Raw genomic sequence first — 16,011 nt, 5'->3', positions numbered from 1 at the left:
GCTGTGTCATTAATTGCGTATGACGTAATGACTACTTGCGCTAGATATGGCAGTGATGTCAGATTACATACATGTATACATAGGGGCATTACCTTTAATCCTCCCGACACTAAAACATATCGTCATTACGTCACCATCGAAAACCAATTACACCCTCGCATTGGGTCCTTTAATCCACATCTTTATTACGTCATAATTGAGAGCTAGTTATACCAGTTATACCCTGACGTCATATGCTGGCACGATACATATGCATCAAACGGGGCATACGCAAAGTAACCACAGTATACCACTAATCAATTTACAAATTACATATACATAGAGGCATTTCCTTTAATCCACCCGACACTGATCGACATATACGTCACCATCGAAAGCCGTCACTCATGCGTATGATGTAATGACTACTTGTGCTTGATATGGCAGTGGTGTCAGATTACATACATGTATACATAGGGGCATTACCTTTAATCCTCCCGACACTAAACATATCATCCTTACGTCACCATCGGAAACCAATTCCACCCTAGCATTGGGTCCTTTAATCCACATCTTTATTACGTCATCATTGAGAGCTAGTTATGCCAGTTATACCCTGACGTCATACGCTGGCACGATACATATGCATCAAACGGGGCGCAAAGTAACCACAGTATACCGCTAATCAACTTACAAAATACATATACATAGAGGCATTTCCTTTAATCAACCCGACACTGATCAACATATACGTCACCATCGAAAGCCGCCACTCATCCGTATTAATTACATTTCTTTTCCTCAGATATCGATGATTTATTTTTCTTTGAGAAACTAAAAAAGGTTCCAGGACACTTCTAAATCGATAGAACTGTATTTATTTTATAGATGGATGGATGGATAGATAGGTAGAAACTTTTACCATACTTCACAATACTACTTTTTTACCTCCAAAAACTATAGGTATGTAGCAAATAGCTAAACCTAATAATTCAATATTTCAAACGTTATTTCACAGAGAAGCTAAGATTTGACAGTTTGTAGTGGTCGACAGTACTTGCGCGCTCTGCTTGCGCACTAGTAGGCCATTTATGGCCTACTTGTGTGCAACAAGCAAGTAGGCACTCGACAGTGCAGTTTACTTTGTGTCTACGCAATTCCTTATCGGTGCTGGAAAAAGTACTCAAAAATGTTTACTTAAGTAAAAGCATCAATACTGCAATGTAGAAGTACTCTGTTACAAGTAAGAGTCTGGAATTCCAAAATGACTTCAGTAGAAGTACAGAAGTATCTGTATTAAAATGTACTTAGTGTGTGTGTGTGTGTGTGTGTGTGTGTGTGTGTGTGTGTGTGTGTGTGTGTGTGTGTGTGTGTGTGTGTGTGTGTGTGTGTGTGTGTGTGTGTGTGTGTGTGTGTGTGTGTGTGTGTGTGTGTGTGTGTGTGTGTGTGTGTGTGTGTGTGTGTGTGTGTGTGTGTGTGTGTGACGTAGGGGGTGCAACAGGAGGTCTCCCTATAATGACAGAGTGAAGTATAACTGTCTGACACCAACCAGACTCAGACCCTCACACTGCACATCAATCAACCTTGCAGTGTGTGTGCATGTTAATGAGTCTTTGTACACATGTGAGAATGAATACACAATTACACATGTAAGTACATGCGTTTGTGGGTATGAAACTGTGCTGGTGTTTGCATATTTATTTTGTGTGTGTGTGTGTGCGCGCGGCTGTGCGCGCACTCTCTCGGGCAAGCAATTTGTGTTTGCACACAAAAAATTGTGTGCCATCATAGCAGTAGGCTGAGCCCCCATACACACGTATACAGAACGCATGTTCGATGGCTGTGTTCTGTCCATCAAACAAACATGATGTGCCTGAGGCCTCATACACACATACAGAATGCATGTTCTGTGTTTGATTGCCGCCTCAATGCTTTTCCAATGGGAGTTACATGGTTTGACCAAACATTTGTGTTTGATTGCTGATTGCTGCCCCCCCCCCCCCCATCAAACACAAATGTTTGGTCAAACCATGTGACTCCCATTGGAAAAGCATTGAGGCGGCCATCAAACACAGCCAGAACACAGAACATGTGTTTGATGTGTGTGTATGAGGCCTGAGAAACCTCCGGTTTGGCATAGTTTTTTTTTCTTCTTCTTTTTTTACGGAATGATTGGTTCGGACCCTTTGGCTGACTTAGTTGATTGGCTGAGAACTGGGAGTTGATCCTCTTGATGATTTTAATAATAAACTAAGTGCTATGGCTCAAGCACTACTAGCAGTTACAGTAATTCTTACAATACACAGCTTAAGGCTTAAGATTATTTTATTTAAACAATCATAGGCTTATATACCAGTAAAACGGGCGAGGTAGTGTCCACGCATCCACCTCGTTGACGGCAGACTTCTGGGTGAGCGCTGGTGCTTTGGCATGGGGGGGTCAGATCAACATGGAATGAATTCTGCATTGGCTATATAAGGAGCATGTCTTGAGTGTACAGCCGGGTTTGATGAGGTCAGATCAACATATGGAATGTCAGAACATGTCAGCTACATATATGGAGATCTAAGGGTGTGCCATCATTCTCTTGAATGTACAGGGTTTGATGAGGGCCCAGATAGGGCCGGGCCTTAATTTTTGGGCCTGTTGAGAACTCTAGTTTTCGCCGGCTGCCGGACACGGCTGCACTAATAACTTTGGATAGGTATAAGTTAAAAGGGAGACATCGAAGAGGAAGGATGGATGGGGAAGGATCAACATATGGAATTGACCGGAGAGGTCTTTGTCAACCATGCAAACGGGCAGGCCGACATGACGCTGGAGGAGCTCCGCAACCTCCTATAGTCCGGTGACACGGCAGATGCAGATGCTGCAGCAGGCAGATCTCTGCAGCAGGCAGAGAGGAACGCGCCTGAGCACAACGTGAGAAAGAAATGCGGGAGGCACTCTGAACCACTACTGCTACCGTATCTTATTGTGACAGCAGGTCACATTTACTATGACATCTCCATCCCTGATGATGTCACATGATGTCACGAGACCTGGGCACCATTATATGGGGGCTGTCCCATGTATGGGGATTTTGAGTGACGGACAAAAATTCCCATGTATGGGGATTTCGAGTGACGGACAAAAATCTAACATTTCATAGTATATGTGACCTGCGGTCGCAATAACATTAAGTAATATCTTGAGCATCCTGCTAACTTAACTAGCTGATCTGGGAGACAGCAACAGCGCTGTGTGTTTCTCACTTCAACCAGAAAATATGTTGCTTATTCTTCAATTACAATTTGAATTGGTTATAAATCTGTTGCACATTTAAATATAGTATTAGTAGCCTTAGCTATCTTGTGCAAATTAATGCTGGCTAAAAGGATTACAGTAAGCTTAGGAGGAATTTTGAGACAATTTACATAATTGAAGGTTTAGGTTGAGCCTGATTGACAGCTGTTTTTTCAAAGGTTTTGAAATATAAATTATAGCAGTATACACTATACAGGGTATACTGTATACACATTCATAGTATGTATGCAAGATGGGATCTGCTGCTGAACGCACTACGTTGCCTATACTTTATGTTGCATTGATCAGGTTTTTTTTTTTAGTTATTTGAGGACCAAGTTGCAATATCCTCACGTCCCACCAGTGGGTTAGGAGAGTTTCCCACAGGTTGAGAATCGAGTGGTCAAGCGTGCATTGTCCAGGTTAAGTGGGGTGGTCCGAAGTGTAAAGTGCTGTTGCTGTGTGTGTACCAGCAATAAAACACACACATGCTGTCATCCGGACCTACTCATTACAACCCTGAGTCACACAGAAACCCTGCAGTTGAGCTCACCAATTGTGTGTGTGTGTGTGTGTGTGTGTGTGTGTGTGTGTGTGTGTGTGTGTGTGTGTGTGTGTGTGTGTGTGTGTGTGTGTGTGTGTGTGTGTGTGTGTGTGTGTGTGTGTGTGTGTGTGTGTGTGTGTGTGTGTGTGTGTGTGTGTGTGTGTGTGTGTGTGTGTGTGTGTGTGTGTGTGTGTGTGTGTGTGTGTGTGTGTGTGTGAATTACTACTATTTTCATTGCTACTTTCTATAGATTTCTGTTGCAAGAGTCTTTACATTGCAGCCCTTGGCCTTGACAGTGTTTTTTAGCGTTTGATTCTTTCAAGACCCACAGAATATGATGATGTACACAGCAAATACATTTTAAAGACGAGAGTCGAGGAGGGGGGAAAGTGTGTCACTGCGATGCTCCGTTCTTTAGATATTGGCAGTTGGCTCTGTTTTTTTTTCCGTTTAGCAAGAGAAAAAAGATCTATGATCCGTGTCTATGAAACTTATTTTCTGGAATTCAGTCACAAAAACTGCCCAATTAGGAGGAACGGTGACTAAAGTGACTCTTTCAATCTACAGTACACACATACATGCATAGGCTACTGTACACACACACACGGACAGGGGCGAAAGAATGGTCTTTGCTTCCCGGCCTGTCAACTGGCGAAGACAATAATGATCTAGAATCGGCGTTTAAACCCTACTGTACTTCATTGACTGGAGTCCCCCATAGCCCCCTCCCTTCCCCCCCCCTCTACACTAAATCTCTTCACCTCAGAATAGAATGTCATTAAGCTCAATGAGTTTTGACTTTTGACCTGTACAAAGTAAACGGAAGGATTCCCCCAGTTGATTGCAGCACGGTATATTAAAAAGTAAAAAGCTGACATGCTAATGGTAAGTTCTCATCCACTTTGGCTTGGGGTGGCTAACGGGAGGCATGCCGCTACACGCCGGTGTTTTCATGTTGGCTGTTGGTTGGAGAGCGGGAACCTCTCCAGTCCTAACCCATACGTCTGGCAGTGATTGAGATGGATGGTTGGGCAGGGAGAGAGAAACGACATGAGGGGGAGAGAGAGCCATGGGCTATAGGAGGGGAAGAGGGTGTGTCTGGGAAATGGAGTTGTTCTCACTTCAAAGATAGGCGTACACTGCATGCTGCCAAGACCTCACATTAGTCCAGGGGAATACTCTACTATATCATCGTTTCTTCCTGTTTGGCAGAAGCCTTATCCTTGAAACTTGGGCTAAAGCACTGATACATCAATACAAATTAAAGACTCTACATCACACCTACTCTCCTACCCCCCCCCCCCCCCCACACACACACACACTCACACACACACAGTATTCGTCTATCCTTGTATACTGTATATTTCAAAAAAATCACACTCGTGTGAAGTGAGGGGCGCTCTTATCATCGTACATCATCATACATCTCATTCCGGCCAATCAGAATTTGCATCCTCATCTTCGTCTTCAATGTTTGTGTCATCTACTGTAAATGGTGCATTTATATGGCGCCTTTATCCAAGGCGCTTTACAGAGATTGTGCATTACATTCACCCATTCACACACACATTCATACACCGATGGCGGCAGAAACCATGCAAGGCACCAACCAGCACATCAGGAGCAATTAGGGGTTCAGTGTCTTGCTCAAGGACACTTCGACACCAACTCTGGGCTAGCCCGGGTTCGAACTGGCGACCTTGTGGTCAACACTTTCCATTCATTGTCAATGGCATTTAATGTTTGTGTTAGGACTGGACACCGACCCTCAAAAATACAATAATCATTGTGGCAGAAAGCAGGTGAATAGATGGATTTGTGCAATGTGTGACCACTTTAACTTGCACATTGTTTGCAGAGCAACTTGAAGGGCAGAAGGTTCTGCAGTCCAGCCAAGCCAGCGAGGAGAAGGACACAGAACGAGATGTTTCAACACCTTTGCAGGAGGACAATAAGCCTGAAAAGGGTGAGTGGATGTATTGTCCATTAGTACAGTAGGTATGCATTTGTTTCTATTTATCATCCTTTCTCTTTTCACTCGCATTGCCCTTTGCAAATTAAAGGGGTCTGAAAACATAATGTTTTAGTAGTGTTTTTTTTGTATTTGTATTTGTTATTTAATATTCTAATTTTGTGTCTGATTTCTCACCAACCTCCCAATCTATTGGCTTTATGTAATATTTAAAAATTGCTAAAAGTGATGTTGATGATACAAAAGAGGGCACACAGCCAGGTTTGCAAACATGACAAACACACTTGTAAAACCCCAACCACCCACAGCAGGAGTGTATTCAATGACTAATTTCAACAACTCAAAGCGCTGTATTCCTTATAGCTTCAGTTGCCTTTTTGTGTGGGGTAGTCTAGAGCATAACACACATTATTACATTAATTCATTTGTTTATTTGCCAATACACCTACGGTAGGTTTATTTCCTCTCGCGCAGGCGCAGAACTGTGCCATTGTCAGCTGCATAGTCTGTGCTGTGTGTTTGGAGCAACATTAAACCTGACGTCTCCCAATATATTGTTGGGAGATGTCAGCACAAGACAGGTCTGTGAGGGCCTTTATAATGAACAGGTCTAGACATTCCTTCCTTCCATATATCTGAGCCCGTCACAGAGTGACTGCTGAGCTCTGCTATATGGAGAGAAGAGGAGGATGTCAATAGTACTAAATCACTCCCGAATTCAAAAGGACAGAGTGGAACACTGGAGCAGGTTGTTATTAATGTATGCTGAAGGCTGACTCTGTGACAAGACAAAGCCTGCCTAATAGTGTTATTAAATCGCAACTAAATTATTTGTGTGACAAGTGGAATACCTGACGGTGTATAGTTGAATGCATGTGCTTGTCACTGCTGACCTTGAAGATGCATAGGAAATCCTTTTTGCAGTATGGTAATAGTAAAAGCCCACCGGGTTACAACTGCCACTTGCTGCTCTCCTCCCCCACTAGACCTGTACCTTCAACAATATTGCAGCTAATTCAAAACCAAGGCACTTTTTGCCAGAATAAAATAATGTTGATTTGTTTATTATTTATCTATTTATTTAACCATCAAATCGAAATTAAATAGCAAATATAGGTTAGTCTTTTCCAAGCTACTTAAGCATAACATATGGTTTATTCATGAACAGATTTTGCAATGAATATCGGTGTGCTTGTGTATTACACAAATAGTAGTCTGACTAAAACAAGGAGTATCTGAACCAGTGGTTCCCAAACCCACATTTGAAAAGACATGCCAGGGACCCCCATAAGAAGATTTTCACGGCTCTAGCAGAGTTTCTCAACCGGTTTAATTTCAAGGACCCCCAGTTTGACATGCATTAGTCTACGGACCCCCATTTAATGGCATTTCTATCTCTGGGACCCCAATGTATATTGTAAAATCAAAGTCTCTGAGAGAGTACAAATGGATTAGGTTCCATTTGTACACTGAGTTACAGACCCATAAGGGTCTATTTGGTTCCAAACTCTCATTTAGCTGGTGACCCCTGGAACTCCCTCAAGGACCCCTAGGGGTCCCCGGACCCCACATTTGGAACCACTGATCTGAACACCTTTCCTGTCTATAATGTATGTACTGTATGTTTTATGAGCAACCCCCATTTGCTGGCATATAACTTGTTGCATGTTCTATGGTAACAATCATACTTTACATTTTTATTCATCAAAGTAAATGGGCCAAAAGATGAAATATAGTGCCAAATAAGCAACTGTACTAATGGATACAATTATGGAACTAAAATTAAGGAACTGAATCACATTTCTAAATGTGGATAACAATCCAGTTATCTCTAGAAAAGAAATGCATTATAAACATCAGGTGATACCAGCTAATTTCTTTGATAAATGAGATGTGAGATAATCGCCGTATCTCTCTCGATACACATCACAAGTAAATAAACTTGCTGTCTTCTATCTTTGTGCTCGGGCGTACATGTTTGTGCACGTGTGTGTTTGTGTGCGTTTGTGCACGTGTGTGTGTCTCTCTCTATGCATGTGTATGCTTGCTGCTCAAACATGTGGACAGTGCAGTGTATTAGCGGTTCTTTGTGTTCTCAGCCTGCCTAAGCAGGCCGATTTTGGCCCCCTGAGTAAATATGGCGAGCTACTGATAACATTCACATGTGTGGTACAAGGACACACTCTCTCTCCCCTTTCTCTCTCTCTAACTCTCCCACATAGAGTCACACAATTCACTAGGGATAGTGGAATGACTGCTTATTTGTGTTACACTAACGCACCATCATCATGATATGATAAACGAACCAGGCTGGTGCATGCAGTACCTGTATGGCAGTGTTATTGTGAGCCTTTAGTTCAAGGTCCTCCATTTCAGGTGAAACACTTTATTCCACTTTATTCTCACATCGCTGGTTTAAAGGTGAAAATATGTGAGTGGAATTAGTAAAAGTAAAAGAAAATGGAAGGGAGCAGGGAGAAAAAAATATAACGTTAAAAAAGCATATTAAAGATATTATTTTTCCATTTTTTTATGGAAATAGCGTCTGCATGGACCTTATAGTGAAAGTAAAATAATATGTTTTTGCTTACTTAGCTTTTTAAAGAGAAACTAGTAACTACACTGTTTCTGTACCACTATTTTAAAACCGTTTCAGGGATGGTTATTGGCTATTTCAACCATCTGTGGTGAAAATACAGATGTGTAATTTTCTGAGGGGTGCTAACACTGCTAGCGCCTTTAGGACAAGAGCATATAGAATACATTGCTCTTGTCTTGCATTAACAAAAAATAATTGTTTGAAATAACCAAACCTGTCTACCGATCACTGGTTAGCAGGTTTCTGCAGTGAGTGCTAGCCCTCCTCTGAGACACAGAGTGAGTAGACAGAAATGAGATGTCCTATAATTGTGAATTTATATTTATATGAAGACATGTTGAAAAAGTGGTCCTTAATAACAGATATTTCATACAATTTGAGATTGAGCACAGTGTTTCTTTCCTCTCAGATACGGGTGCTAAAAGTGTGCTGGTCCGTGTGATTAACTTGGTACAACAATATCTGTTGAACCCAATGGTTCAGAGAGGGGACGAGAAGGGTTTGCGGACACCGGCCAGTCCCAGACAGAACGGCTCTGCACCTGGAAGATTCTCTAAGAGCCATGCCTCTGCTTCACTCAGCCAAGCTCAGGTACTGTTGTACTGCGTTGTTTTAGTGATAACGATGTATGATCCCACACTGTGCATCTGTACTACAGCCTACCATCTTTAGCAAGACACATACATTCCTTATGAATTGTTAACACACAACTCAATAATGATGACTATGATTACACTGCTGTGGTGTTGTTTTCGAGGGTTGTCCAGCTTTGAGGGTTTGTGTAAACACAAACATTGAATGCCATTGACAATGAATGGCCAGTTTTGAGTGTTTGTGTAAACACAAACAGCTGAGGACGCAAATTCTCATTGGCCGGAATGAGATGATGATGCATGTTAAAAGAGTGCCCCTCACTTCACATAGGTGTGATTTGTTTTTGTAAGATACATTTGCAGTAAGATGAAAACTACAACAGTGGGGTCATGGCTCAGGTAAACGAGTGAATGGGTAAAAAAGATTTGATGCTAGTCTCAGTTGTCTGTAATAGAAACATGCTTATATTCTTGTTACTGTCCATGGGAGCCCAACAGAGCGAGCCCCACAATCAATTGTGTGTCCCGGCTGACTCAGACTCTAAGAGATTGTACCTTATGTAATGCAGTAAAGTGATTTGTCAATCTGATACAACCATCTGGCAACTCTCTCTCTATCTCTATCTTCAACAATTCAGGGATTTCTTTAGCAATTAGAGTACCGTAAGTAGAATTCACAGAGAGCCAAGGGTTTGAAAGCCCCTAACAAAGGGTCAAGTGTCCAACAAGCCAAGTATCAACAGCCTCAGTCTTGACAACATTTAGATTCCAAATCCTTCTGTTTGGACCAACGTGGCTAACAAGACTCTAAGCTGGCATCTGATGTTGACGTAAAGCACCTTTGACTAAGCTTATTTGTAGTTTGTTGATTGTTAATATTAGTTTGTCACAAGGTTTATTTAAATTGACGGGAAGTACATTGTTAATCCAGTTCTGTTTGTTTTCCATTTCATTGGGGATAACAAGTAGGGACAGCATACCTAGAGGCCTTAAGCATAACGTGGGTCCAAACTGTCACATGCAGTAGAATAATAATTCACTGCTGAATGGTCAGTAACAGCCTCCTTTAAGAGTAGATCTATCGGTAGCGTCTGTACCTATAGAGTTTGTAAACGGTCACCTGCTCATGCAGTCCAGTTCTGCAGTGTCCTGTTTACTTAAGTTGGCTGCAGCATTATGAATCCTTCCATTTTCACGGCTCTATCAGAGTTTCTCATCCGGTTTAATTTCAAGGACCCCCAGTTTGACATGCATTAGTCTACGGACCCCCATTTAATGGCAACCTTTGTACAAGAACCAAACATTTAAAAACATGATTTGAATGCATTACATATTATTAACAGATAACACGATTGCATAGTATACAGAAGAAGTCTAGAACAAAACACGAGACTTGATTATCTGCAACATGAATATTGAAAATAGATGCAACATGCTTCTATATTATTATGTAATAATAATAATAAATTCAAGTATTTTTCGTATAGTGTAGTACATCTGTATTTGATGGAAAACTAACTATGACTGGTACGATAAAGGGGAGGATGGAGATGAGTAACCTGTCTAGTGTTGTGTTTGTGTATTTGAGAATTTGTTTGAAAGAAATTGTTAAAAGGTTTGGGAATAGAGTCTGGAGTATGTTTGAGTTTATAAATAAAGATGCATATTTGAACTGTTGATCTGGAAGACAGTAAGTAAATGTAGCTTTTTGAAGAGTGGAGCGTTTTGAAAGGTAACTGTTCTAACAAATCTCTTCTGTAGCAGATATATACTGTGGAGGTTTGAAACATGTGTACTGGCCCAGACAATATTGCATCATGTTAGATGTGGATAAATCAAGCTATAGTATAATGTAAGCAGACATTTCTGGTTTACCAGACTACTAATTTTCCTGATGACACCGAGTGACCTAGAAACCTTGTTTTGATGTGTTCTTTCCAGCTAAGTTTCTCATCTACTAAAACTCCTAAGAATTTACCAGAGGAAACTTGTGATATGTCATTATCATTAATTATAATTTGTACAAATGTCTTTTGTTGTACATATGGCAAAGATCATCTATGTTAATGTATCCATTGGCGCTGCACATGTACATGTATTTACAGTACAGTACAGTTGGACGGGAGGGGCAGAGGTACACCAGAGAAAGTAACGTTCAAGAATGTTGATGTTTAATGTAAATTAGTTCATGTTAATTCTAATTATGTGTGGATGAGCTGGGTTTTTGTTTTTGCTGTAAAAGCACATTGTGATACTGTAACCCAGTGTACACAGAGGCACTATAATATAATATTAATCTAGGGGATTACAGCTTTAATGTGACCTTTGTTTTTCTCACGGGCATGACTGATTTCCCACATGAACCAATAATACGGGAACATTACAGCTAGTAAGTGTAGAGCAGAAAGACAGACAGACAGACACACTGTAGCCTATTATTAGTCTCGGAAGTATTACATTAAGAGTTTCCCTTTCTTTCCCAAGAGTTCATTTGGAGAATGCTGCAGAACTGCAATATCTATATAACTCTTTGCTCTGTCATCGTGTCGCCTAGAATTCTAAAGGTTGTATTGGAAAACAGTCATCATGGTCGGAAATCCTTAATTATCTCATCTTTTTAACCCATTTTGACCCGTTTTCTGAAAAAGCTATGTTTCCATGTCAGTCGTTCTTTGATTTTTCAAAAATAGCAGACCTACAAGCTCGTAGCGCGCCACTCGGTGGCGCGCTATGAGCTTGTAGATCTGCTATTTTTCAATAGCTAAAGCATAACATAATGCTAACACCAAAAGGGGTTCCCGCCCAAAATGGGTTAATTTGTTTTATTTTAATGTACAGCTCCCAGAGGTATCCATTAGAAACGGCTGGACTGAGTGTATATTTTCCCCTTGGGTTAGAGTGGCATAGCTTTCCATCTTATCTGGAAGACTAAAGTATTCAATATTTGATAGCCCTCAATGATTGGTTCTCGTGTAAAAATCATATATATATATATATATATTCACTTCTTCCTGTGCACTTGACTCCTCTGCCCTTTTCACCTCTATATTTCCATTCATTTTTGCTGGATATCTTGAATCTCAAGAAACATACATTAGGTTTAGATTATGTGAAGCTCTAACTCCTTTTCATCTGTTTGTCCCAGTTTACCATGTTATCTTCAATTGTCTTTATTATTAATCCTCTTAACCTCCAGCTACTCATTGTTAATTTATCCAATCTACGTATGAGAGGGTACAAAATACAGTTTGGACAAAATTGAATATCACTATTTTTGGCCAAATACCTCTATCAAAATTGAGACAATAATATATCATAGTGACAATATCATATTTTAAATATTCTTTTGAAGTTTTGAAAGATTAAGAAATAATTGCTATTTTTGAAGAACAAAAATAGATTAAATAAAGGAAAAGACAACACAATAACACTATCGATATAATATCCATACTGAATATTACCCAGCCCTAGTTGAATTAACACTAATTTCACTATGCACATGTACATGGTGACTTTCCTCCCCATCTCACCCAACATTCTAACCCAGGGGTGTCCAAAGATCACAAAGGCTGTGCAGGTAGACCACATCACATGCCCCTAAAATATGTTTAAAATATTTGTTCTCATCTGCCACTTGAAAGGACCTGTCAGCTCAAACCCACAATGCAATACTTTGTTTTCAAGAGTGTTGCTCACAAACACTAGCAGCATTACAAAGTTGTATATTAAAACCCTACCAATTCCATTTCCACCCCTCCCATTCCAAGAGGGTTTGTCTTATATGTAACGCCAGCGTTGCATAAGCCCAACACCGCCTCAGGTAAAAGTTTAACCATTGCCAGCATTGGTATAATATGTTTTGGGGTGGGTAGTAGATCTTGTTGAGCTGGTCATTTTGAAAGTAAAACTCAAGTCGTTAAAGTGTGGTGGGCACCCCTGCCTGTTCTAACTTCTAACACCCTGCTGTCACTCAACCCTGCTCTGTCCTCCTCCATCCATCCATCAACCCAACCGTTCCTCTTCCAGATCAGATCCAGGAGGCGGAGCCAGCAGAGAGGCCTTCCCTGCCAACCCGCTGTGGGAGGAGCCAGCGGCGATGTCTGTGCCGCGGCGGACACATCCGGCGGCGGGGGCAAGGATGACGAGAGGTGAGGTCGAAGGTTAAACACGGCATCACCTGACTAACTAAAACACTGGATGGGACCACGTGTCGTGGGTTCCTTGTGGGGGTTCCAGGGACTCCCCGGCTAAATGATGGATAGGAACCAAATGGACCCTGAAAGGTCTGTAACTCCCAAGAGTTTACAAACGGAATGAAATGGACCCATAATGGTCCATTTTAAATGTACACTGAGGATGTTACTTTGTAGATTGGGATCCCAGAGTCCTTTGGACCAAGGATGAAAAGGTAGCAACAAAGTGCCTACTGATGTAACGCTTTTCACGATTCTTTGTAGACTCTCTGGCCGTGCCAGGGAGAGATTCAAAGGTTAATCACTAAACTGAAACATCCCTACTCACCCTCACATGTATTCTTGATAGAGCCTATAGGGGGTCTCTTTTTTATTTTAAGATATCTTTTGGGGGCTTTTTATTTTATTTAGTTTTTCTGCCCATAAAGCTGAAGTATGGTATTCAATGTGTCTGTGGGTTGGGTGTATGCTTGTGGTTTACCCCCCTCCCCTCTATCTGTTGCCCTCTCTTCTCTCCATATCGTCCACATCTCGCGTTTGTACTGGCTTAAAAAGCACTCAATTCTTTTATGACTCTGATTCCCAGAGTCATCCGATTCCACAACATTTGCCCCGAAAGCGACTCGGGAAGAGTCAGTTACTGTTATTTGATAACAAATTGCAAGCTGAGGTTATTGTTGTGTCCTTGGGGCCTTTTGTCACTTAACACTCTGCAGAACATCACCTCTGCTCACAGCTTGAGAGGATTTTCTGGTTGGATCCACTCACGTGCCAATACGATCATAAACACAGTTTTTAGTGTTCTTCTTTTCGCTCTTTTGGCAACTGCAGGGTTTTCCCATACCTAGAGTATCTGGGTTTGCACTCGCATACTCAAATACACACACATTCACATGTGTGCACATGTGCTTTTGAAGAGATACTTCTGGAAAGACCAGCTCATAAAAACCTGCCCTTTATCACATATAACTTTTGTTGTTGTATAATCTGTAATATAACTTTTGTTATATTGGCACAGTGTGCCTCGTCAACAGCCCCGGACACATGCGCACATCTGTGTTTGGCAGCAGTTTATATTGTGTCTCACAGCAGCGCATGTTACGTTTGTGTCATCCACCATCAATGTGGACTATTGTTGCGACCGTAGGTCGCATTTACTATGAAAACCGGCATCTCCCGTCCTTCACCTATGCCTCCATATATGGTCATGCTTCGTGACATCACGTCTCCATATATGGTCACGCCTCGTGACATTACGTGACATGAAGTCTTAGATCTCCATATATGGTGCCTCGTAACACGTCACGCCACCATATACAGTATGGCCATCTCCATATATGAAGATCACGACACTGACCTCATCTAACCCTGGATAACCATACATGGAGAAGACTGGATCATCACCTAGATCTGCATATATGGAGCCAGCCAGCAACTCTACATCTGACCTCAAACCCTTAGATCTCCATATATGGAGCTGACCTGTTCTGACATTCCATATGTTGATCCTTCCCCACCCGTCCTTCCTGTTCTGACATTCCATATGTTGATCCGACCTCGTCAAACCCTGACACGCTCCATATATGGCCAGTACAGAATTCATTCCATATGTTGATCTGACCCCCCATGCCAAAGCGCCAGCGCTCGCCCAGCAGTCTTCCGTCACCCAGGCGGATGCGTGCTTGCGACCTCGCCCTTTAGGGTGTGACTGTGTGTGTGACTGTGTGTGTGTGACTGTGTGTGTGCGCACGTGTGCGCTATGAATACTTAATATGTGTTATATAGTGCCAAAGTTTGTAGTCATAAAACCTATAGGAACAAGTTGTACATTTATGGTGCCCTCATCTCGACGTCTGGAACAGGTTATGTGGTTAATAACACAAGCTTACACATTTTGTCATGTTTTATTCTATCATAATATGATCACATTCACCAGCAATTACTGTACATTTTTAAGCTTCTATGTGTCAAATAAAATAAAATCGACACAGAGGTGTTTGGGGACAATAATACACATCATCAAGCCCAAAGCTTTCGTGGTGGTGATGTTGAGGCCATCCACCCGTGGTGTAGATCTTTTTAAAGCTTTTTACTTTTGCCACTTAGTTGGCACTTTACACTCCAGAAATTATGAAAGTGGTGTTGATTTGTAAAGATTTTATATTGCTAAATAAAACATGCAACTATCATGAACTTAATTTGCCACAGAGCTTGTTTTGATCAATAATCTAAATCCTATTTCCAAAGTCTCATAGGCCACAAGAAAGGTGCTAACGTACTCTTTCCACCAACAAAAACGCGTAATCCCTGGACCGCTTTATTTACTGTGCTTTATATATCAGTAGTTTTGTATTTGAATAATGTTTTAAATCCATAGAAGATATTCCATAGCCCTATGCCCTCAGGTACTATTTCCCTTCAATCTGTTTCAATTCATCCCTTTCTAAACAAGTTGGTCTTACTTCCAGCGGCATTTAAAACTCAATAGTGTTCTAATCCTCATGTTGTTTGTTCTACAGACCGTCACCATGCTGATAACAAAGGGCTGTCACACTTGTGTTATATGCTTGTGTGTGAACGTGCGTGCGCATGCATGCACATATAATTCAAGCATGCTTGTCATTCCGCCCGGCTCTTGTCTTTGTGTCAAGTGGCTGAAGTTGCACGGGTAGAGGTGCAGGTCGCAAGGTGTCGTCCGGGGTCAATGAAAGGATTATTGGAATTGGACGGCGGATTAGCAGTAAAGGAGTAAGGATTGGCCCGATGCTCTCTGCTAGGTGTTGAAAACTCACGTCTGGCTGACATGACTAAAACACGGCAGGCGTACAATCGTACATGTCATCACC

At 41.5% G+C, this 16,011-nt stretch overlaps 1 protein-coding gene across 1 annotated transcript in view; it reads left to right on the top strand.

Annotated features, from left to right (window-relative positions):
* The window catches only part of LOC306923363 (uncharacterized protein), an 81,540-nt gene that overhangs the window by 44,274 nt on the left and 21,255 nt on the right, over positions 1-16,011 (top strand). The window contains exons 11-13 of the mRNA XM_079501423.1: positions 5,667-5,774; positions 8,789-8,970; positions 12,999-13,120. Of these exons, the coding sequence (XP_079357549.1) occupies positions 5,667-5,774; positions 8,789-8,970; positions 12,999-13,120 (412 nt within the window). The remainder of the gene's footprint in view (positions 1-5,666; positions 5,775-8,788; positions 8,971-12,998; positions 13,121-16,011) is intronic.

Source organism: Electrona antarctica, assembly GCF_951216825.1.
Source record: "Electrona antarctica genome assembly, chromosome: 5".
Classification (NCBI taxonomy): Eukaryota; Metazoa; Chordata; class Actinopteri; order Myctophiformes; family Myctophidae; genus Electrona; species Electrona antarctica.
The sequence above is the reverse complement of the archived record's forward strand: the minus strand, read 5'-3'. Positions and strand labels throughout refer to the sequence as shown.